At 42.9% G+C, this 22,001-nt stretch overlaps 1 protein-coding gene across 10 annotated transcripts in view; it reads right to left on the bottom strand.

Moving 5' to 3' along the window:
• Positions 1-348: 348 nt before the first annotated feature.
• RAD51B (RAD51 paralog B) overlaps positions 349-22,001 on the bottom strand; it is a 538,718-nt gene continuing 517,065 nt past the window's right edge. For 3 of the 10 annotated variants that reach the window (XM_054691203.1, XM_054691209.1, XM_037503554.2), the window contains 3 exons: positions 15,706-15,784; positions 5,407-5,468; positions 349-3,619 (listed from right to left, as the gene is read on the bottom strand). In XM_054691203.1, coding sequence (XP_054547178.1) covers positions 3,581-3,619; positions 5,407-5,468; positions 15,706-15,784 — 180 coding nt within the window. In that variant the 3' untranslated portion in view covers positions 349-3,580. Of the gene's footprint in view, positions 3,620-5,406; positions 5,469-9,360; positions 9,803-15,705; positions 15,785-22,001 lie in introns of those variants that run through there. The other 7 variants (XM_054691208.1, XM_054691219.1, XR_008550226.1 and 4 more) reach the window with 6 other exon arrangements.

Below are 22,001 nucleotides of genomic sequence, written 5' to 3'. Positions count from 1 at the left end.
AGAATCCTGTCCTTACTAAAATTCAGAAGCAGACAATGCACTTCCTCGCACTCAGGCTGTTCTTCTGAGAAGTGTTAAGGCTCCTGTAGGGTAAGGAAAAATGTCAGACTTTTCTGCCCTCCCGCCATCAGGATAGATGATGGATCCTTGTGGTCTTGAATGTATGCCTGATGGCGGGCACCTGGAATAGGGTGTGGGCAGAGGTAGATGGGATTCACCTGGGCTGATACTGCTTTTAAGAGCGGCGTCATGGGGATACCAGCAGAAGCCGAGAAAGAAGCAGAGAAGCAGAAGCCAAAAGAGAAGCCGAGAAAGAAGCAGCAGAAGCTGAGAGAGAAGTAAGAGAAGCAGAAGCTGAGAGAAGGCCGGAGAGCCCAGAGTGAAGACCTGCTGGGGGCTGGGAGGCCTGCCAGCCTACCTGCCCCCCAGCGCCCCTGCCTGCTGTGTACCTGGTAATCCCAATAAAAACCTGCAAAACCACTGAGGACTCCTCCTTTACCCGGTCTGCATGGGATCAGAAAACCTGCTCAGTGTCCAGTCCGGCCCCTACAGCTCCTTCCTTCCATTTGTGCCGAAGAGGCTTCTGCTGAATTCTGTAGTAGAATAAAGAAAGTCTTCACAGCTCTAAGACAAAAGTGATGGTGACAATATTAAAATCAAAGCTCAGGATAACAAAACAAAAAAACAGCAAAATACCTGACATCTCCCAGCAGTTCTAAATCTACAACTTTTAGGCCAGAATCAGGTATTTTGCACTTCCTCTGGTCTTCATATCCCTCTTTCCCATTACCTAATCCTCATTTTCCAATCTCCCAAATTCTTATTTGGTTTTGCCAGACAAACTTTCACAATCCTCTTTCTAAAAAGTAACTGCTCACAACATCCAATCAAAAAAGATAGAGCACATAGAGTCCAAAGCACTTCCAAGTCAATTCAGAAATGTTCACTCTGTGGGCTGATCAGGACTCCAGTTCTGAATCTTCCCCAGAATAGCTAGGTGGCTACCGCCATGAGGGAGACAAATTTGGACTTTGCCATAAATATGGATATGCACAAACATACCTAGAAAAAAAACAGCGAGCAGCAGCCAAGTTCAATAAAAGTTATTAATAATATGCGATGCATCTCATGGGTGGTACCCTTTTGGCAGATCTTCAGCTCATGTGGAAGAATGCATTTGTGTCTTCTTTCTTACCAGCTTCCCGGGGGAAAATTTCCGATGTGTATTTCCTGAGATTTAATAATGGTGGAGAGTGAAGATGGCGTGATGGAGCCTCTACTAGAGTCTCAGCACCACTGTCCAAGTCTTCTGTAGCCACTTCTTCCAGTGGCTCAAACTACTAATATGGTCCCCAGGGATTCTGTTATTTGGAAATATTCACTGAATTCCTATGTCTGTAGTATTGACCTGAGTACTTGCGTGAAACGAGGAGAACTAAGAGAGGCTGTGCCAGATGTGAACACCTGGGAGAGGGGCAAGTGGAAGGAGCATGACTGCTTATGTTCATATCTACATTTCATGACTTTCTAGCAACAGACTGAACTTGCCTTGTTCCTCATCAATGAAGGATAATAAGAAGTCCTACCTGGCGAGGTTGTTAGGGGGATTCGGTGATGTGATGTTGTGAAGTGTGTGTTGGACATGCAGTGATGCCCAGTGGACACTAGCATGGTACAGAGACAGTGCCTGTCCCTGTCTTGGCAGCATGGCTGGTGGTGATGTGCCCTGATGGGCCTTGGAGCGGGAGAGTATGGGACTGATTTTCTCAGTCCCTGGGGTATAGCATTGTCTTAGTATTTCCTGGGGGTCAAGCAAGTCAAAAGCCCGTAGCTCTTTGAGACTTGGGGTGGGGATATGGTTTCCTGAACCTCTTTCAGACACTTCTGAGTGCCCCATTGTAATGAGTGAACCATTTTGCTTTCCTTCTTTGGTAGACAGTGAGAGTGGGGAGAGACCAAATTAGTAGTTACAGAGAACGAAACATCTTTCCTAACTTCTCAAATAGTTCCTTGATGTTTGAAATGAGCCAATTCAATTCATCAGAATTCTTAGGAAATGTACACTTAAGCATCTTCCAAAACTCAGCTTATTTTTCACAAATGTTCTATTGAAGACCACAAGTTCTCAAAATACACCTCGTTCAGAGGGAGACAAATGACCACAGTCTGGAAAATGAGCCTCACCCACCTCTTCCAGGTCTATCGGAATCCTTCTTGCCTTCCAATGCCCAGAGCAATGCTCGCTCTCCAGGAATGCCTGCCCCGACCCACTCCGGTGGAATTAAATGTGCCTCCTTTAGCCCTTGCAGCATGTGGCTTGGACATGCATCTGTCATATCACTTTACTCTACTCTGCTTTCTGTTACAGTTAGTAGCTTAAGAGTCTTTTCCATTTATTATAATATAGTTCTCCAGGACAGGGCAGAGAGCCATTGTTTCTGAGGTCTTGGTAGGTGCTCAACGAAGACTCAGGTCAACCATTTTCCACCAATTTCCTACCTCCTTGGTGCACAGATGCTGCTGGGCACTAATGGGAGAGATGAGATAGGATAAGAGTTGATTCTAACCAAGGCATTTGAAAACCAGTGAAGGTAAAAAGTGATTCTTTAGAGGACTGTGTGGGGTCACTAACAAGTCAGGTAAAAGAGGTACCAATGCCAAAGGCTGGGGTGATTTGGCACCTGGCTTGGAAGGAGAAGAAGCCCCCAAGCCTTACATCAAACAGAGTCTTGAAGCTTTGGTTGGAAGTCTCAAGTCCTCGGAAGGGGATAGACTGGGTATGTCTGCTAGAAATGACTAAATTAATCTATGAGTCACCAATTGATTAGTTTACTAATTGACTGGGACAGCTTTGCACTTTAAAGTTAAAGGGATCATTTCAGTCTTTATTAAATCCTTCATGAATCGCAATCTTTGTTCTGCAGGGTTATACACAATATACTCGTGAAACCTGAATTTACACCACAATAGTTTTCCGAATAATGACCTTCCAAATGCCACTAATACCATACATGTTCCGCTTCCCAGTTGGATCTGAACCTGTCAGTGAATGCTGAGACCAGTGACCTCCCTTGGACATGAGAGCAGACCCCCATGCCGATGCCCGCCTCTAAACCCCCCCACCTTTCCATGATTTCATTTCTGAATCAATTCCTCTTTGGAGACCTCAATTCCTTTACACCTACTCTCTTTATTTAGTGGACAATACTTTATTCGGAAACATTCCCTCCTGTAATCACAAATCCTGTTAGTCATCCTCCTTCTCTCAACAGGGGATTGTGGGCTTTTAATTAATTAATGTGGTTAAACCGCTTTGAGGTGCCTGGTTGAAAGGTGCTATATAAGTGCAAATTATTATTATTATGGCTGTTGACATCCCAGGGCTGCAAAGCCTTCTAGAGACCTGAACAAAGGCTTCTTCATCTTCATCTTCCCTGCAATGGTGGGCTCAGTGGTATAGGGGCAAGGCTGTTACCATCTCAACAGCAATCAACTAATTAATCCCCATTATGTTGGCTTCCGTTTCCTTCTTCCAGGCAGCATGGCCTGTTTCATTTCACAAATCATGCCCCCGGCAGCTCTACACAAAGGTCATAGTGTCCCTATGGCCTCTGTTAGCCTAAAGGAAAAAAATGAAAGGGAGAGAAAGAAAGTTTGAAAAAAAAATTATCATCATGAAATGCATTAACTTCTCACTAGCAGTCTAAATAAAATACTCCTTCCAGCAGTAGTCCTCCTACAGACATTCCTGTCTATTACCCCAGGAGCCAACGGTCTCACAAACCACAGGCACCCAAAATCGCAGCACAGGTGGGGTGAAGTCCCATGGTCCAGGCTTAACTGCCCATAGTTAGAGACAAAGGGCATTTTTCCTGGGCTGGGTGGGAAGTGGTCATCAGGAGAAGTGGGAGCCCCTCTTTGGTCTCCTCCTCTATCCCCAGGTTTCCCCTGAGAAAGCCAGCTGCCATCTGTAATCAGGAAGCCCTCACAAAGGCTGGGGACCATGATTTAGATGTTTTGTGCTACACCTAGCACACCCCGGCCCTTAACAAATGCCCGGTACTTCCACTATGATGGTAGCCATTGAAAGCAGCTCGGTGGGGGAGACTTGGCCTCTCCAAGGGACACTGCTGACCAAAATTCTCTTGACAAGGTTGTGCCTCAGGCCCTTTGTTAGTGTGGACGTGGGTGAGCCTCAGGGGGTCATGTCTTCATCTGCCTCCATTTATCCTCCCTATTGATTGGCTCCTTCAGGACATCGGTCAGTCTCTGTGGGAAGTGATTTGGAGAGCAACAAAAGAACTTGGGCCCTTTGGGGGGCCTTCAGAATTCAGTAAACATCTGGACACGGAAGGCCAGGTTCTCAAGCAGTCTAGCTGGGGAGATGTCAAAAGAGAGAAAGAGCGGTGTGTGCAATGCAAGCTCTTAGTTCTGTGGCGACATTTGTTGTAGAAAAACACAAACACCCCAGTAGGTAGATAGGAAGGTTTTCAAAAGCGCCTCTATTTGTCAGTTTTTGTGAATAAGTGCTCTGTCTGTCAGTTTTTGTGAATGCATGCTCTGTTTGTCAGTTTTCAGGGCATGTGCAAGGAAACAGAAATTTCGCATGGTTGGGGGGCAACATGTGATGGATGTTCTGATTCTCTGAGTGTGAATAACCTGAGGTTGCACAAGCCTGTCCTCGGTGTTGTTCAGAGTTTCTATTATCCCCGAGGTCTATAAAGCACTTTCTACCTAGCACTCCAGGTGACTTGTTCAAGTCTCCTCATGAGCACATTTTAATTGACAAAAAAATGAAGTTCTGAGCCTGAGTGATTTACATTTCATCACATGCTAAATTCAGGATCTGAACTCTTGACTCTCAATGTTCTCTTTATTGTTGAATCAATCCATTCAGAAGACATTAGTCAGCATGATTCAACATTAGTCACATGGCACTAATCAGCATTCCCTAGTGTACCCAGATCTATCCTCAGATAGAAAAAAGACACCGGCCTCTGTCAAAGGACAATGGCATGGCATTCTCATCAGATTTCAGGAGCTGACATCCAGTTCAAGCCCCACATACTCGCAGGAATCTTCCTTAGTCAGTCACCTCAGTTGAAATGAGTCTATTTCTCTATCCTTCCCTACTCCATTGTTTCAACTTTGATAATAGGTGTTACAGTCCCACTTTGATCAAACACTTGAGCTAACTAGGTTTTGAGCTACTGTGAGGAAGGGGCTATTTTTTTCAGGACTTATAGCCCCTGAGCACCATGGTTCACTCAACAAACACCGGCTGAGCTGCACTCAGTGGAATGGAGCTTAAGTCATATTCCAGAAAGAACACCAAATCCTTTTGGAAGAGGTTTTCAAAGAACATCAACAACCTGAATTGATTTAACATCTTTTTGATATTATTACCTGGGCATTTTCACAAATGCAAATTGTTAACACTGCAAAGACAGCCAAATAGCTTCCAGGTTCTGAAAGAGAACAGTGGATTCAATCTAACTACAGTTCAGGCGTTGGATAAAATTTTTCTCCATAACTTTATTCCAACTGACATTTTGTCCATTTTTTTTTTAAAGTGTAGATAGGAAAATACATTTTGGAAAAAAATGTGTTTAGTCTATGATTTTGGACATAAATTCATTTGAACTGTGATACTTGTTCAAATATCTTTCAAACATAGTGCATGAAACAAAACACACAAAGGTGTCTCCTTGGGAACAATTCTATTGGGATGATGTCAGGGTTTTTAGGTATCGATCACTGAAGGAATTACTTCTCTAATTAGAATCTACCAATGAGGAGTGCTGATAGCATTTTAAGCATGTAACATGTATGTTGCATTTCAAGAATACAGCTCTGTTTTGTGATAGCCATAGAATTTCTACTATCGTACCTGAGGCCTAATGTCTCTAACTGGGCTCCTCTAAAAAGGATGTGTCACCAAATATTCATCGACCTTCCCCTTCTACCTCATGTTGGGGAATCAACTCCCAAAATTCAGCTGGGCAGATGGCCACCCAGATTAACAATTACATTTTCCAAACTTTCCTTCATATGTCTACATATATTGCCCAATATGATATTAACAGAAATAATGTGTGCTTCTTCTGGTTAATATCCTGGAAGGAAGGGAGATGCCATTTCCTCCCACCACCATTCTGCATCCCATAAAACCCTGCTACCTGGATGGAGGACATGACACTAAGCTATTATGGACCATTGCAAAAAGAGCAGCATCCTAGGTGTGATGGAGCAACAAGTTAAGTGTCTGGGCGTTATAACCCAACGATACTTGGGAAGTTTCTTCAGGGATCACTTAGACGTTTAAGATTCAAGATTCAGTGGAGGTCTGGAGTGGCCCAGTAGAAGCTAGGAAACTCAAGAGGTTGGCTGCCCTGGGGCTGCTATGATGGAACATGAGGAGCCCATGGGGAGTACTTGAAAGAGCTACAGGCCCACTGGGGGCAGTGAACATCACTTGCCTGAAACTCAGGAATCTCACCTGAAAATAAGGGTAAACTAAAAATTCTCTTTCTTGGAAGTGTATATAGTTAACTTTAGGAGAAATAAAGTAATTTTTGTCAGATAACCATCTAAGTATATGCATAAAGTACACACACTGTGGGGAAGGTCCCTCCGGAAGCAATGGAGAGCTCACACCTGGAAGGTAGGGATCAGAGAGGCATCCACAAAACACCAAGTTAGCCCATGGAAACGTGACAACAAACCTACAGTTACCCAGAAATTGGTCTGCTACCTTCAGAGGAAATGTGAATTTGTAAACCTCTTTGAAGAATAATTTGAGAATATATAGCAAAGATAAAAATGTGCATATCCTTTGACCAGTCATTGCATGCTTTGATGCATACCTAGAACAACCTGCATACCTGCACATGGAATGCATTAATTAACAGATAATCAAAATTTCCATCAACAGGGAATAATATTGTATATTCATACAATGCAAATGGATCTCTCAAAGTATATCAAATGCAAAAAGAGAACATGAGTGACAAAAATGAATTGTGGGCTGATGTGTAAAATAAACCATTTAGCAAATGTGGAAGGCACTCAGAACAAATCAGTGTATTATATTTGGATTCACATATATGTACAAACACTTTTTAAGAATGGGTGGTGGGTCGTGGGGAGGATATATATAATCTATATAGACATTATTATTATATATATAATCTATATATACAGAGAGAGAACCCTGGAAAGTTTTTACCTTTGTGGAGGAGGGGAGGGAGGGAATGGACTAGGAATAAGTGCAAAGGAGTTTTGAACTTTGTCAAGTGTATTCCTGTCATGAAAAATAAAACTAAAATAAAGCTAACTAAATTTTAATAGTTGTTGATTCTGTGTATTAGATTTATGGGTTTTGCTAGATTATTTTCTGTATTTAAAATATTTTTTCCAAGCTGTGTGGAGATTCCTCAACCTACTAAAGATGGAGCTTCCATATGATCCAGCAATTCCACTCCTAGGTATTTACCCAAAGGACACAGAAACATCAATTCCAAAGAGCACCTGCACCCCTATGTTTATAGCAGCACTATTTACAATAGCTAAGCTTTGGAAACAGCCCAAATGCCCAAAAATAGATGACTGGATCAAGAAGATGTGGTACATATACACCATGGAATATTACTCAGCATTCAAAAAAGATAAACACATGCAATTTGCAGCAACATGGATGCCACTGGAAGGGATCATGCTCAGCGAAATAAGCCAGAAAGAAAAAGAAAAATACCAGATGGTCTCACTCATAGCAGGAATTTAGAAAATCTAAATAAGAGACCATGAAAAAGAATAACTATAAGAAAGAAAAAAATCAAAATCAACAACCAACTATGAACCAGAGACATACTATGGGGGGGGGGTGAGGGAAAGGAGGGGTTGGGGTCAAAATCAGGGGGTTGCAATTGTATGGGGAATACAAAAATAAAAAAATAAAAAAATTAAATATTTTTTCCACATTGAAAACAAAATCTGTGATGCCAAGAGCTGGAGTAGAAGCAGTGAACAAAGCAGAGGGCCAGTGTGGAATGATGTCTTGGAGGCAAGAGGATGTTTAAAGAGGAGAACTGGGCAGACAAGAGTCCCGCTTGACTTCCTCTGGGAAGTTCCTTGTCGAGGGGCAGGTGGAAGCAGCAAGGGCAATGCCGTGGCCAAGGCTGCAGTGGCACTGGCCTGCTCTGCCATCTCCTTTGTGGCCTCTGGAGGGGTGGTGTACTCTCTGCTCTCTGCTCCATTGAGCCCTAGGGCAATCTGCCCAGGCTCCTACAAGAATGCCTGGCTGTGCCAGGTGTGTGGGTGGTGTTTACCCGGCAGACACCTCCATATCTGGATGGAAATAAATTGTGAATCTTCTGGGTCACTTTGAGTCTACCAGGCAGAAAACATTTAGATGTGTTACTGATTGAAACGGAAATCTGGTGAACTCATATGGTGGTATTTTGTGCGGGTGCAGTGGGCAGATGGTGGTATTTGGGGGGTATGGGAATATTTTTCAGTAAATCATCCATTGGGCTCAGTGACTAAGAAAATGGGGTGGAAGAATCTAGCCCAGGTTTGTCACAAGGGACCAGACAAAGGAGATTAACACTGCTCTCAATATGCTTTAAAAGGCAATTGAACATTCTTGATTTACAAGAAAGATAAGGCACATGGCTTTCTAGCTTTAAAAATCATTGCTTGGGCCTCCCTGGTGGCGCAGGTGGTTGAGAGCAGTGCTGTGAGGCTGTCCATAGCCTCTGCAGTGCTGGTTCGATCCCTGCTGGCCACGGAGCAACCCACATGGCACGGCAGACCTCTCCTATCTCGCCTGCTGCTCCCCTCAGCAGTGTATTTCAGTCAGTCTGCATGTTCTGTTCCCCGCTCTGTCTCTGGTGAATCCTCTCACCCTCCTGCACATCTGGCCTGTACCCAGTTCTTGTATAAATAATAAATATATCATTAAAAAAAAAAATCATTGCTTCTTTGTTTGCTGATTTCTTGTGAGTCCTTATAACAGGTGGCTGGAGAAACAGGAAACTAGCACCTTCTCTGGACCTACCTCAGGGTATTCATTCCCAAGCCCCCCTCCCCAGGTTTTGCTCATTGAATCCTAAACTAATAGAGGACAGCTCCAGAATCCAAATTCAGCCTGAGCTTGGTTTAAAATAAATGAGTAAACAAACCTCCCCCAACACACACACTCTCTCTCTCTCTCTCTCTCTCTCCCTTTCTATTGAGAAAGAAAGCTATTATCTTCTGTCCTGTTCAAAACAACCTGGATTTTGTTTTTCAAATGCTCCCCAGACTCCTGAGGAAAAGGAATAGAGGGCAAAAGGAAGAGTGACCCAAGAGCCTCAGCCTCATTGTCCTCCCTGGCCAGCCCCTCCTTCATGATTTGTTTCTTCACCAAGTCAACAGTCCTACCCATATGCCCTCCGAAAGCCAGAGCGGCTCTGGGAAAGCCAGGCCGCCTGCAGTATCACAACATTTCTTTCAATCACAGAATTTTATTGACACAGAGGCCCAGGAGGCCCTAGTTTGTTCTGGGCAGCACATTTGGGGGTTATTGGGGGCCCAAAGGACATGAGTAGAGCAGATGAGGGTCAAGTCGGAGTTCACTGTAGACTCCTCCCTTCAGTAACGCTTGGTTGTGTGGGCCCTTTTCATAAAAACTGAGTCCCAAAGCCGACTTCTGCTTGTTCCTCTCCACTAGGTACCAGCACCACTGAGCCTCACTGGATTGGCCAGACCTCTAAGTCTCCCACTCTGTGGCTGCTCAGACCTTCACAGTGAACCCTGGGGACTAAAGGAAAAATGGATTAATAGGATCCTCCCCACGCCCTTCTATCTTTCCCACTCCAGTTGCATAAAAGGGACCTGGCCCCTCTGAGTTCAAACCCTCGGGAAACTGGTGGTTGTGAGACTCTCTCCTTCCGAGGCCAAGTATTTCCAGGGTCCTGGGCCCAACCACAGAGGCCAGGATTCCTGACCAGTGAGGCTACTGTGGGACAAAGAAGATGCAAACAGCACTTATTACCATGGTAATGGCCTGAGACTGGCGGCCTACTGAAGGTGCTGGGAGGGTGGGTTTTCTTTCTTCTACTTTTTCGTAAGCAACCCTCCCCCCACAAAGGAGAATAGTTCCGCTTTCTATTTTACTACAACAATAGCAAGGACTGGCTCCTTCAAGTGTTTCAAAAAGCAGCCTGAGAAATCTCTAGCCAAGCCCCTCAGCCTCTCCAGTCGGCCCTTTTATTGTCCCTCCCATCCCAGGGAACAAAGGGGTGGGAAGGGTACTAGGCCCCCAGTTGCCGGCTGGTCTCAGCATCCTAATCCTTGAGAACCGGTGAGAGGAATGGCCTGTGGAGCCGGTAAATCGAATTCTGGCCGCACCTTTTATTCCCTCTCTCTGCTTATGCTCTCAGAAGCTCTCAGGTATTATAAAACCTCCTGGCTAGCAGGCTGGTAGAAATCTTGGGGCTTGCTGAGGGGATAAAAGGCTCTGAGGGATCATTCCCTCACTAACAGCCCCTCCCCAAAGGGTAATCTGTTTGGATTGTTCTTTCCCACCACTCCAGGCTGGCTCCATTACAAAGTCTCAATGTGGGGCCACAAGTGGTTGGACTAGCAGTTTCCCTTAGTTGGTACCACAGGCGTTGCCCTCACGTGATTTCCAGCCCTTCCTCTTGTCTCTATGCCCCTCACACAGGGGTTGCACATCCCACCTGGAGCTCCAGGCACCCTCTTCCAAGATAGCACCTCGGGGCTATCACGCTAGAGCAACCCCTCACACAACCACCTTCTTGGCCTTGACTGCTGGTACCTTTCCAAGGTTACCACCCAGGGATCAAAGGTTTCTTTGCTTTAAACTTGGGGAATGGTGCAGGTGTTTTTTAGCTCAGTTATCTGCTAAGTGGGAAGGTAGGGTGGGGGATAAGCTTTTATGTTCTGGTGTGTGGAGCTCTCCAGGGTACAACTCTACTGAGCTAAGTGAACGATAAGCACACCATCTCCTAAGAAAATCAGATAAAGCTTAAGTGGGATGGCCTTTAGGGATCACCCAGGCTGATGATTCTAATCTAAGAAAAACATTTTACATGGCAACCTCCAAACACAGATTCATAATGTGCACACACAATCATTAACAAATATACCATGAAACAATACATGTTACTGTTGCCCGTTTTAAAAAAAAAATTTATTTTTCTTACAATGTTATTCATTTTTGTGCAATAAATGGATAAATCCCCATAAATCACCCACCACCTCATTACCCATGAACTGTCACCATAGTCCCTTGTGTTCTTCCCTCCTCTGTTTTGGCCCCTCTCCTTCCCTCTCCCCTGCTGTATGCTTCAGATCTACAGTTTACCTGCAAGTTTCCTTTTTTTTGAACTTTTGTTCATTTTCCTTATATTCCTCCTGTGAATGAAACCATTCATATTTTTCTTTTTCCTGCTGACTTATTTTGCTGAGTATAATCCCTTCTAGCTTCCATGTTGCTGCAAATAGCATGAGTTTGTCCTTTTTGATTGCTGAGTAGTATTCCATCATGTATATATACTACATCTTGATCCTTTCATCTGTTTTTGGGCACTTAGGTGGTTTCCATATCTTAGCTATTGTGAATAGTGTTGCAGTACACATAGAAGTGTAAGCTTCCTTTTGAATTAATGTTTTTGTGTCCTTTGGGTAGATTCCTAGGAGTAGAATCACTGGGTCATATGGTAGATCAATTTTTAATAATTTGAGGAAACTCTACACAGTTTTCCACGGTAGTTGGACCATTCTGCAGTCCCACCAGCAGTGTAGGAGGGCTCCTTCTTCTCATCTTTGCTAGCATTTGTTGTTGCCAGTTTTTAAATATACTATTGCCCATAATTAAAATGTTGGTTGTGATTAATTTCATTTCATGATTCACCAATGGGTTGCAAGGGAGTTTGTAAAGCTTATTTCTTTATTTATACATAGAAGAACTGGGGTGTAGGCCAGAGAGGTGCAGGGGGTGAAAGGATTCACCAGAGACAGAGTGGTGAGCAGAACAGGCAGATCTACTGAAATATACTGCTAAGGGGAGCAGTGGGCGAGACAGGAGAGGTCTGTTGTGCCATATGTGGGTTAGCTCCCTGGCTGGGGTTTGAACTCAGGCCACAGAGGTGATTGTGTCATAGTGCTGAGACTTAACCCCTATGCTGCCAGGGAGGCCCAGTTTGCAAAGCTCTTAATGAAGGTCAACATTTTCATTTTCAAGCTGACAAAACCAGAGATTTCCCCAAGATCACACCAGAGCAAGAACTGACATTAAAAGGACCTGCCAATTAATTAGGGGTCCTGTTTTTCTGAGGAGCAGGTTCATTTCTGTTTTCCCCAAAGTCCCAGGAGCATATAGCCAGAGGGAAGGCAATGCCCAGTAGTTTGTATTCAGTGATGTTGCTGAGGCAGAAGGTTTTTGCTGCCTCTGGAAAACCTCAGAGGGAAGTACAGCTGTGGGAAGTGGGGTGGAGAAAACAAATTCAAAAGCAACCAGGTAAGGCTCTGCGGGGTCCCAGTTTTATATGCCAGTTGAAATTGCATCATCACACACCTTCCTGGATTTTTCTCTTTCCTTAACACACAGCCTCAGGTCAGCCTGTTTAATAATTCTTCTTTTTTTTTTTTTTTTTTTTTTTGCCTATTTTCCAACTTTTTGCAGTGTTTTAAAACTTCCACCAATCATTGTATTTCTGGTTTGCTTTCTTTAAACACCTTCCCCTTCCCTGGCACAATGGTGATCTTAGCAATGAGCGTGAGAGAGGCAAGTCTGTGAACCTTGTTCTCAGAAACACTATCCTAAAAGTAGTCCAAGTTAGACCAGACTTAAGAATGCTGTTTATCAAAATGCCTAGTGTTAGAGCTAGAGGCATTTTATCACGGCAGGGTGGGTTCTTTTCCCCCTACAATTGTCTTATAATCGTCCATAGAATTTCTTGCAATCTTTATCCAAATTTGCAATTTACTAGACTTCTAATCTTTTAAGAAAGCCTCTAAAACTGAAGGGCCAAAAGCCACACTGTGCACTGGGTAAATAAAAGTCCAACTTTCTGATTGCTTATTACTTATACACCCTTAGAGAGTATGTAACAAAGGGACCTGCTGTTTGCTTTGCTTAATCTGGTCTTCAAATCTCTGCTTCTTTGTCAGAAAACAATATTTGCAATTGTAAAAAAAATATTTACCAAGGAACTTGGATAGCATAGGTCAAAGGCTAAGAGCCAAAGGTCAGTAGTTCTTACCCCAAATTTCCCTGGACCTGCTGTGGAGCTCAGCTGCACCAAGCAAACACAGAGCTTTCCGGGTTCTTTAATTGGCAGACATTTTAAGGGGAAGAAGGAAAGGGAAGGCTGCAGCCTGTTCCACAGTCAGATGCGTGGACTCTGCAGCTGGCTCCACAAAGTTCCTGCTAGATCAGTGTGATGCAATGTGTCTCCATGGGGAGAATGCAGGGCCTTACCTTGTTTCACCAATCTGGGGAAAATACTCAGCAAAATCCTCAAGGGTAGTATGTCCCATTATGGTTCAGACCATATTTACCTATGCAATTGTGTGGGTGGGGCTTCCTATCTGACAGTGGGGGACAAATGAGTACTTCTATGGAAACACTCTTTAATCTATAAACAGTTTTAGACATCTGACCCTATCAGCTAATTTCAGTGGTGTTTGAACTTTTTCTTTTGAATAGGATTTCTGGACCCTTTTCATGTGTGTGGGTATAAAAGCTTCCCCCATACCAAACCCACCAGTCACGGGCAGGGTGTCTGAGAATCTTACTCAATTCTAACACTCTATTCAGAGAGCATCCGACTCCATAGGTAAAGAGCTCAGTCTCCCAAGACCGCCTTCCACTGCACATGCCAGTCTCAAGATTAGCCTATTAGCTGTGCTTCTCACCAACAGGCTACAGATTAGAGCTCCCCATGAACCCCTCCTCAGACTTCAGTAACAGCTGCAAACTCAACTGGTTTTGATCATAGGCTCCTAGGATACCCTCCTCAGGTTTGATTAATGTGTTAGAGTGGCTCACAGAACTCAGGAAACCCACTGACTCACTTTATTACAAATTTTTATTCCTGAAAAATTATTATTCAGGATTAGCTGGTAGGAAGAGATACATAGGGCAGGGTCTGGGAAAAGAGTTCCCATGCTCTCTCCTAGCCTGCCATTTCCTCCAAATCTTCATGTGTTCATTAACCTGGGAGCTCTCTAACACCCCAACTTTTGGGGGTTTTATGGGGTTTCATAAGCATGGCTAATTAAATCAGTGACCACTGGCAATTGAAATCAGCCTGTAGCCCCTCTCTCCTCCCTGGAATTCTGGAGGTAGGACTGAAAGTTGCAATCCTCTAATCACATTGCTGACTCTCCAGGCAACTGGCCTCTATCCTTAGGTGCTTCCAAAAGCTTTCCCATAATTAAAGCTGATTTCATCACTTTCAACACATCTCTTTCAATTCATATATTTCAAGGAATATATGAGAAATAAACATCTAAATGACCAAAAATATATTTCTGATAAATCACAATATTGCACCCTTCATGTTTATTGTTTTCTAGATATACCTACAACTGGATACCTTTCCTCACCAGCAGGGAATCCAGCATCTGAGAATGATGGATCAGTGAGTCCCAGACTATTGCCTTTGGCTGCTCTCCCATGAACCAAAGTCACCTCCTTCCAAGTCTCAGGCCCATGTCACATGTGTAGGACAACAAGGTCTGCTCCCCTGTGATGACTTGAGCACAGGGAAAGGAAATAGAGTAACCAGAGAAGGTGAAGAAGTAGGACTCACGGTGCCATACAAAGTGCCACACAGGCTCCCAGTCGAGACTGCTCTTCAGTGTGCTCAGAGCATCGAAAATGGTGCTGGTGTTAGGGGTAAAGGATGTCCTGAGCTAATTCCATACAGGCTTTGTGGACTCCACCCCCACTCCAGACCAAAGCCATCAAGACACTGGAAATGACAAATCCCATCATCACCAAAGGGAGGGTTGCTGGGACCTGAGGGTGGAGTCAAGCTGCTAGGGTTGGTATAAAACCAGACATGTGGGCCTTGGGTCTCACTCTCTTGGCTTCACAGCTCTTGGCTTGCCACCAGATCTCAGCGTGCCATTGGGATTCCAGGTTTCTGTGGACTGGGTAGGATGCATTTAAGACTTTATTTCCCCCTTTTCTCCCTGAGTTGTACATTTCCTCATTTCCCCTTCCCTTGTAAATAAACCTTTAGTTAACCTTTTGAGTGTGCCTGCAGTGTAAGTCCCCTTTAAGCACACAGGTGAGGACCCACATACAGGCAACCCATTTTATATTGGGGTTGCCCTGTAACAGCTGGTCCTGCATGGTGTCAGAGACTCACGGTCCAAACCCTCGCTCCATAGGATCTGGAAGAGGACTAGGTGGTGGCGATTCCTAGCTTACTTGGTTTAACGCTCATTCTTTGGTTGTCTCATTCTGTTAGAGAACTCTAATTCTCCCTTAGCCCCACCTTGACCTTCTGCCAAATTGTTGCCATGATTGTCAATCTCTTTGATCTTATCAGGATAAATATCACTGGCCATTTCCTTTTGGCCTTTGATTTGGTCTTGAAATATTCTCAGGAGCACAGCAGTAATTATCAACAGCAATGGGCAGCAAAATCAGCTTAAAGAAACGACTTTATCTAAGAATCTTACCTTGAAGAACCAGGCCTTCCTTCCTAATGGTGTAGGTAAGTGAGGTGAAAGGAGCCAGAGGGGATTTGGCAATGAGAATCTGCACATAAAGCATATTTTAGGGTTAGTTAAAGGAGGTGTCAGATTTGAGCCTGCATTCATTATCCTTACTTTGAGAAAAAGTAGTAACTTATGACTACAGGCCATCAGTTCGTTATTACTTAAAATTTATTCTAGAACAAAATGAGTGCTATTCTTTCAAAGTGATCACCTTGGAAGTTTGTACATTTATTCCAACTATTCTGTTACCGAAGATCATATTCTTGAACAGGTTCTTCTAGGAATGTTTCATGATTTTATATCACTTGCCTAAATAACTACCTTTCTGTCCAAAGATAAATCTAGCTTGATTCTCTAGTTTTGTACATAAACTTGGCTATTTTATTAAAAAAAAATTCAAAGATACCTTTCATAGATAAAGATTTGCCACCACTGTGAATATTCGAAGTAATTTGCTGAAGACAAGGTACTGGGAGGTTGCTTTGTTGGCGCCAGCTCTTCACCACATCTGTGTTCACACCCTGTACCATGTGACTACATTTCCTCTTACTTAAGGTGTGGAGTGTTTCCCATGGTCCTAGACTGTGGGTTTGGCCACATGACTTATTTTAGCTATAGGTTGTGCCAGTTCTCAGCGCCAGCCTCCACAAGCCTCACACATTTTTATTTGTTCTCTTATGCCTCTACTAGAGTCAGAAAAAAATATGTCCAAGCTAGTCTGCTATCTCAGAAGAAGGACAAGTGACACCTAGAGCAGAGCTGATGAGCTGGGCCCAGGCTAAATAGTTGAGCCACATACACATTAAATACATATTATCAAGTGCCTTTGAGATTTTGGTTTGTTATTGTTAAAGCATCACTGCAGCAAGTTGACTCATTTGCCAGCCAAAACAAAGTATCAAAGATATTTTGATCAATGGCATTCTCCAAAGAAGAAACTTACTTTGCAGGGAATGATCACTGGGTTATTAAAAAATTAGTATCCCTAACCCATTACCACATCTGACATGTGATTTTGCATCTTACATCAGCCCCTCTCAAGACTGGAGGACTATTTTATTATAACATTTCTCTTGAAGGAAGATGAATATCAATTTCCTGTCTTACAAATTAACATCATCAAAAACAGTGATAGTTTGGCACAGAGCCACTTAGGTAATTGGAGATGCAAGAGAGAAGAAAGAAGTAATTTCAAATAACCAAAAGGCTTACAGGTCATATCTCAATTCAACTCCACTGGAAAAACATTTACTAATTGTCAACTATGAGAAATAGTGGAACAATGTGGTAGAAAGATCACAGGTTTTGTCATGAAGTTGAATCTAGGCCTCTCAGCTGAGCGCATAGCAAAGCCTGCAGTTTTCCCATAGTAGCCATGACTCTTTGAGTAAAAAAATTGATCAAAAAGAAAAAAAAAAACACTCTGGAAGTTTCAGTAGTTCTACGTATATTTTGCAACTAGCAGTGGCCACGTAGCCAAGCTTTGAATCACAGAATGTGATTATAAGTGACAGGTAGAACTTCCATATTTTTATAAAATAATTATGAGCTCTTTGTTTGCTGTTTTCCCTTTCCCAAGGGCAGGAAACGACTAATAATACATGGACATAGACATCCTGGAACATGAGGAAGTAAGATGGGAGAAGGAAGCTGGGCAACTTCATGGAGCACCCAGGCCTAGCATCTGCAGTCGCCTGTTTATCTCAGGACCGCATCACCTGTCCGAAGCAGTGTATTTGGATATCTTTGTTACTGTGGTATAGACTGAATTCTAACCAATACTGTGACTCTGGACAATATAACCTTTTCTCATAGGTAAAATGGGGATAACAACACCTACCTAAATGAGATTCTTGAGAGAATCAAATTAAGTTTGTAAAATGCCTACCATTGTGTCAAGCTAACAAGAACATTTCGAACCAGGCCACATATATGCTTGCCCAAGTACCCCTTAACTCTTACTCACTAAAAACCAATGTTTTGCTTTTACCAGGATTCAACTCAAATTGAATCTCAATGATTTTTACACCCGTCTAAAGTTATCTAGATAAACTTGGTCATCATTCTCAGAACCAATGAGCAGATGTATAGGTGGGGCAGTTTATCTTCATGTCAAAAACATCTCACCAGACAATTAAGGGACGAAGATAGTTTGGGGATTGTTCAATGTAAAGTTTATGGGTGCCTATTGGTAGGGGAATAGCTTGGTAGAAGAGGTCAGTGTGAGCCAAAGTTCAGTGTGCATATGTCTCACTTGTGAATTCTGTTGACCGGCAGATTCTGATTCAGTAGGCTTTGAGATCTAAGAGTCTGCATTTCTAACAAGTTCCCAAGATATTCTGGAGCTATGGTCCCTAGACCACATTTTAGGTGCTGGCTTCTAGGAAATTAGCCTGATTAAAGGGTCTAAAGTGGAGAAGCAAGAGCAGAGACTCTTGGACGCAGTTGGGAGAGTACTGTGATCATTCAGGGGTGAGAGGATAAGAGCCTATATCATAGCTGTGTCAGAAAGAGTGGGAAAAGGGGAAATGGATGAGAAATATAAATCCTTTAGATCAAAGAGCAATAAAAAATATATTAAATATTTCTAAAACCTCAGATCTTTACTGTCTACATGAAACAATTGGACATGAAACCAAAAGGCATAAATAAATAGTAATCTATATTTTTAAAAACTGTATGACTTTATTTTATAGACTGCAGAATCAAGGAAAAAAGTGATATTCTAATACAATAAAACAAATGGCATTTGAACTGAATCCTCCAACTCAGTGTGCTACATCCATCATCTGACTGCTTCCCCTTCTGGGGGGTGTACGCCCACTCTATGAGTCAGCCCTGAGTCTGTGAGGAGGACCTCATTTATAGGGACTACATTACCTTTCATGGAATCAAGGTGTTTGGACAAGTTGTGATTAATGCCCTATCCTTCTCAGAGTTTAAAATGGCTTATCAAAAGGACAATTTGTGTGAGTTAGAAAGTAGTGATCAGATGAATCTCACCTCTTTTTCTTGGAAAGAACTTTGAGATTGGTAGATGAGAGGGCTACTCCTAACACAAAATACCTGTTTTTCAGCAATACACGTAATACTCGGTAGCCTTCTACATAAAGTGAAGGCAAATTGGCTAGATACTAATACCATTAAGAGAATTTATAAGTGACCAAAGAGCAACAGCATTCTGGATGTTGCTGAATGTACTGGATTCAAGTCTTGGTCCTGTTACAGTCAATGTTCTTACTGACCTGGACAAATACACAGATCTATTTAACCACATTCGTACAACAAATGTGGGATTCATCAGGAAAAGGAACTGCCAAAATTACTGCCCCAGTAGAGTTTATGCTCTACGGGAGGCAGAAAGATAAACAAAATAAAGTATAATATATGGTATGTTACATGATTATGTGTTCTTTAAAGAAAAAAAAAAAGCAGGGAGAGTATAGGACGTAGTAGATCAGAAGATGTGGATTAGTAGATTAGTAGAGAAGACCTCACTGAACAGGTGACATCTAGACCTGTCGATCATGTACCTAAACCCACTGAAGGGATGCTGAATATGGTAATAGAAGACAAAGTAGCGAAAGAGTTAATATATTAGATAAGATAATCATAATATGGAAACAAATCTCACTTTGGTTTAGAGTATTGGGACAAATTCTGCAAATACTTTAGGATGCAATTTTATTGACACACACACATACAAGGCCTTGTTCTTGAGAACAGTGGGCCAACCATTACAGAATGGGGGAGATGTGACTTAGCATTCATAAAGTGGATTAAAAGTATTAGTTTCACTACAGTTCAATTGTGAGATGTGATTCAAATCTAGTATGGTCTTAGATTATGTCAATGGAGACAAAGTATCTGGAACAAGGGAATGACGGTTCTGCTTTCCTTCTCACTCAGCAAACCAAGGTTGGACTGGAGCTCAGATTTCAAACAGGAAACTGACATACAGGACGATAACTGGAGGAGCTCCATCTAGATGGTTAGACACCCAAAGTAACCCATGAGCACAAACACTACAACACAAACACGATGGTAAAAGGCTGGGGTGAAGGTACTTATTGCCTTTCAATTGAGTTTTCTGAGCTGGGAATTCTACAGTGTTACCTACCAGAGAGGGCTCATGTAAATTAGCTGCCTAGCCTATAGATTTCAGAAAAACAACAAGCAAACAGATGCTTGCTATGTGAATAGATCGAGACTCTTCTTCTTTGTAGACTTGAATCTATACCTTAAGTCCTTGTACCTTTCTGCCTTTCAAACCACAAATCATCCTCTTCTAAAATAAACAAGCCTCCCTAGCGGATAATTTAGGTTGTTCTATTTCAGAGGTTCAGTCGTTCTATAGATTTGGGGTGTTCTAATCATCATGTGACTTGAGCTGTTTTCAACTGTCCTTTCTTCTTCAATACATATGCTCTGCAGGAGGGACCTGGCTGTATAATAAAACTCCAGGCTCCTAGTGAAAAATTATTACCACATTCAACCCTGTGTGCAATGAGTGTAGTTGGTTTTGGAACCCTAGGGGGGTTCGTGGAAATCTGTAGTTGGGCAAGAATGAAGGCAGACACATATATCTCAGAAAGCCTAGAACTCCACAAGGCTGGTGTGTGGCCTTATGAACTAGAACTAGCCAGATTGGTTTTTTTCTTGAGTGTTTCTTTCATACCATTAACTATACCCTAATGAATATACTTTCTCCTCCCTTCACAAATATTTACTGGGAACTTTCCTTTGTGCCAAGCACTGTTTTAGATACAGGAGATACAGTAGGGGGCAACACAGATGAGGTTCTTGCTCTCATGGAGCTGACATTCTGGTGGCAGAACACAAACCATATAAGAAATCTTTAGCTCTGAAGGCATAGCTGTTTGAAACCGCCTAGAGTTATCCTTTATGGTATTTGTATTTTAATGTAAGATTTCCAAAGGAGAGTAATGAATCTAAAATGGTGGAAACGGGTAGGGGCTTCTTCCAAAATTCCCATAGCAATGATGATGAGGGGCAACTCTTTGAGATAGGTAGCTTGAAAGTGCTAAAGCCAGGATTCCAACCCATTTCACTTAGTCCTATAGTTCAACCTTTTAATTACCGTCATGGTAGCCCCAATATGTCCCACACAGGTCAATCCACTTCCCTGGGATGATACATTTTATGAGACAAAGCATGTAACAGCAAATACAGACATTTGCCTCTCCCCTCTTCACCCCCTGTGGTGGTGATATTGCATGATTTAGGACAAAGAAGGGAATTGGATAGGGCATGCATGCAGGCTGCCTCAGCTGCTCACAAGCTTCCATACTAGCAGTCTTCCTTCTGCCCTGCATCTCTGAATGTCCAGATCCTGCCTATTCTTTCAACCCCATACAAATGCCATCTCTTCCAGAAAGCTTATGTTATTTGCTAATTTCTCTAGCCTGATGTCTCTTTCAAATTCCTTCACCTTTCTTCACTATTTTATAGGTAATGTTACCTGGATTTACATACTACCACGTGAAGGCAGAGATCATCATTACTACTACTTCTTCTGGTCCTACCAAACCAGTATGATGCTGAATACACAAAAGAAATTTAGTGCAAAAATGAGTAAGTGCACAAACTCGTGACCCTCAGAAGCTCTGACTCATACCTATCTTGAGGATCTACCTGGCACCCCTTCCCCAAAATTGGGGGATTGAGAAGCCATAGGAAAGAGAAAGCTGGACAGTCAATCATTGCCAGGATTCTCAGCTTGGGGAGGCCCAAAGTCAAGTCTCTGGTTTCAACTTGCTATAGCATCATATGTTTTTCCTGGCCTGCTCCTACTTCCAAGAGGCTCAGAAAGTGGAAAAGGAGCCACAGAACAGTAAGTGCTGGACATTGGAACCTCAGGCCTCCTCCAGGGTGGTGACACCTTCTAGGGAATGTGCTTGCATCCTCCTTTTAAAGTATAAATGTGACCCCCATCTGATGCAACCCAGTTCAGCCCTTCTCCTCCACAAGTGACCAGGAAGGCCAGTGTGGGACAGGGAGTGCCCAGCTGTCAGGTACCTTGGGTACAGGCTATCCAGGAGGCTGCTTTTACAGGCTAACCAAGAAGTTGGTCCTGGCAGGTTACATGAGTTCTAGCAGTAGAATCCCAACTTTAGGAAAAAGTGAGTTTTGCTTTTGTGGTCCAGGAAAGCAGACATGAGGGTAAGCTGGCACTGGTTCTTCCACTTATTCTTCTTCAATTCTTGTGCCAGGCAGGCTTACTTTAATATTGGTAA

This window comes from Talpa occidentalis, unplaced genomic scaffold (genome assembly GCF_014898055.3).
Source record: "Talpa occidentalis isolate TD23 unplaced genomic scaffold, MPIMG_talOcc4v2.1 talOcc4.11, whole genome shotgun sequence".
Classification (NCBI taxonomy): domain Eukaryota; kingdom Metazoa; phylum Chordata; class Mammalia; order Eulipotyphla; family Talpidae; genus Talpa; species Talpa occidentalis.
This window is presented reverse-complemented; position numbering and strand designations above follow the sequence as displayed.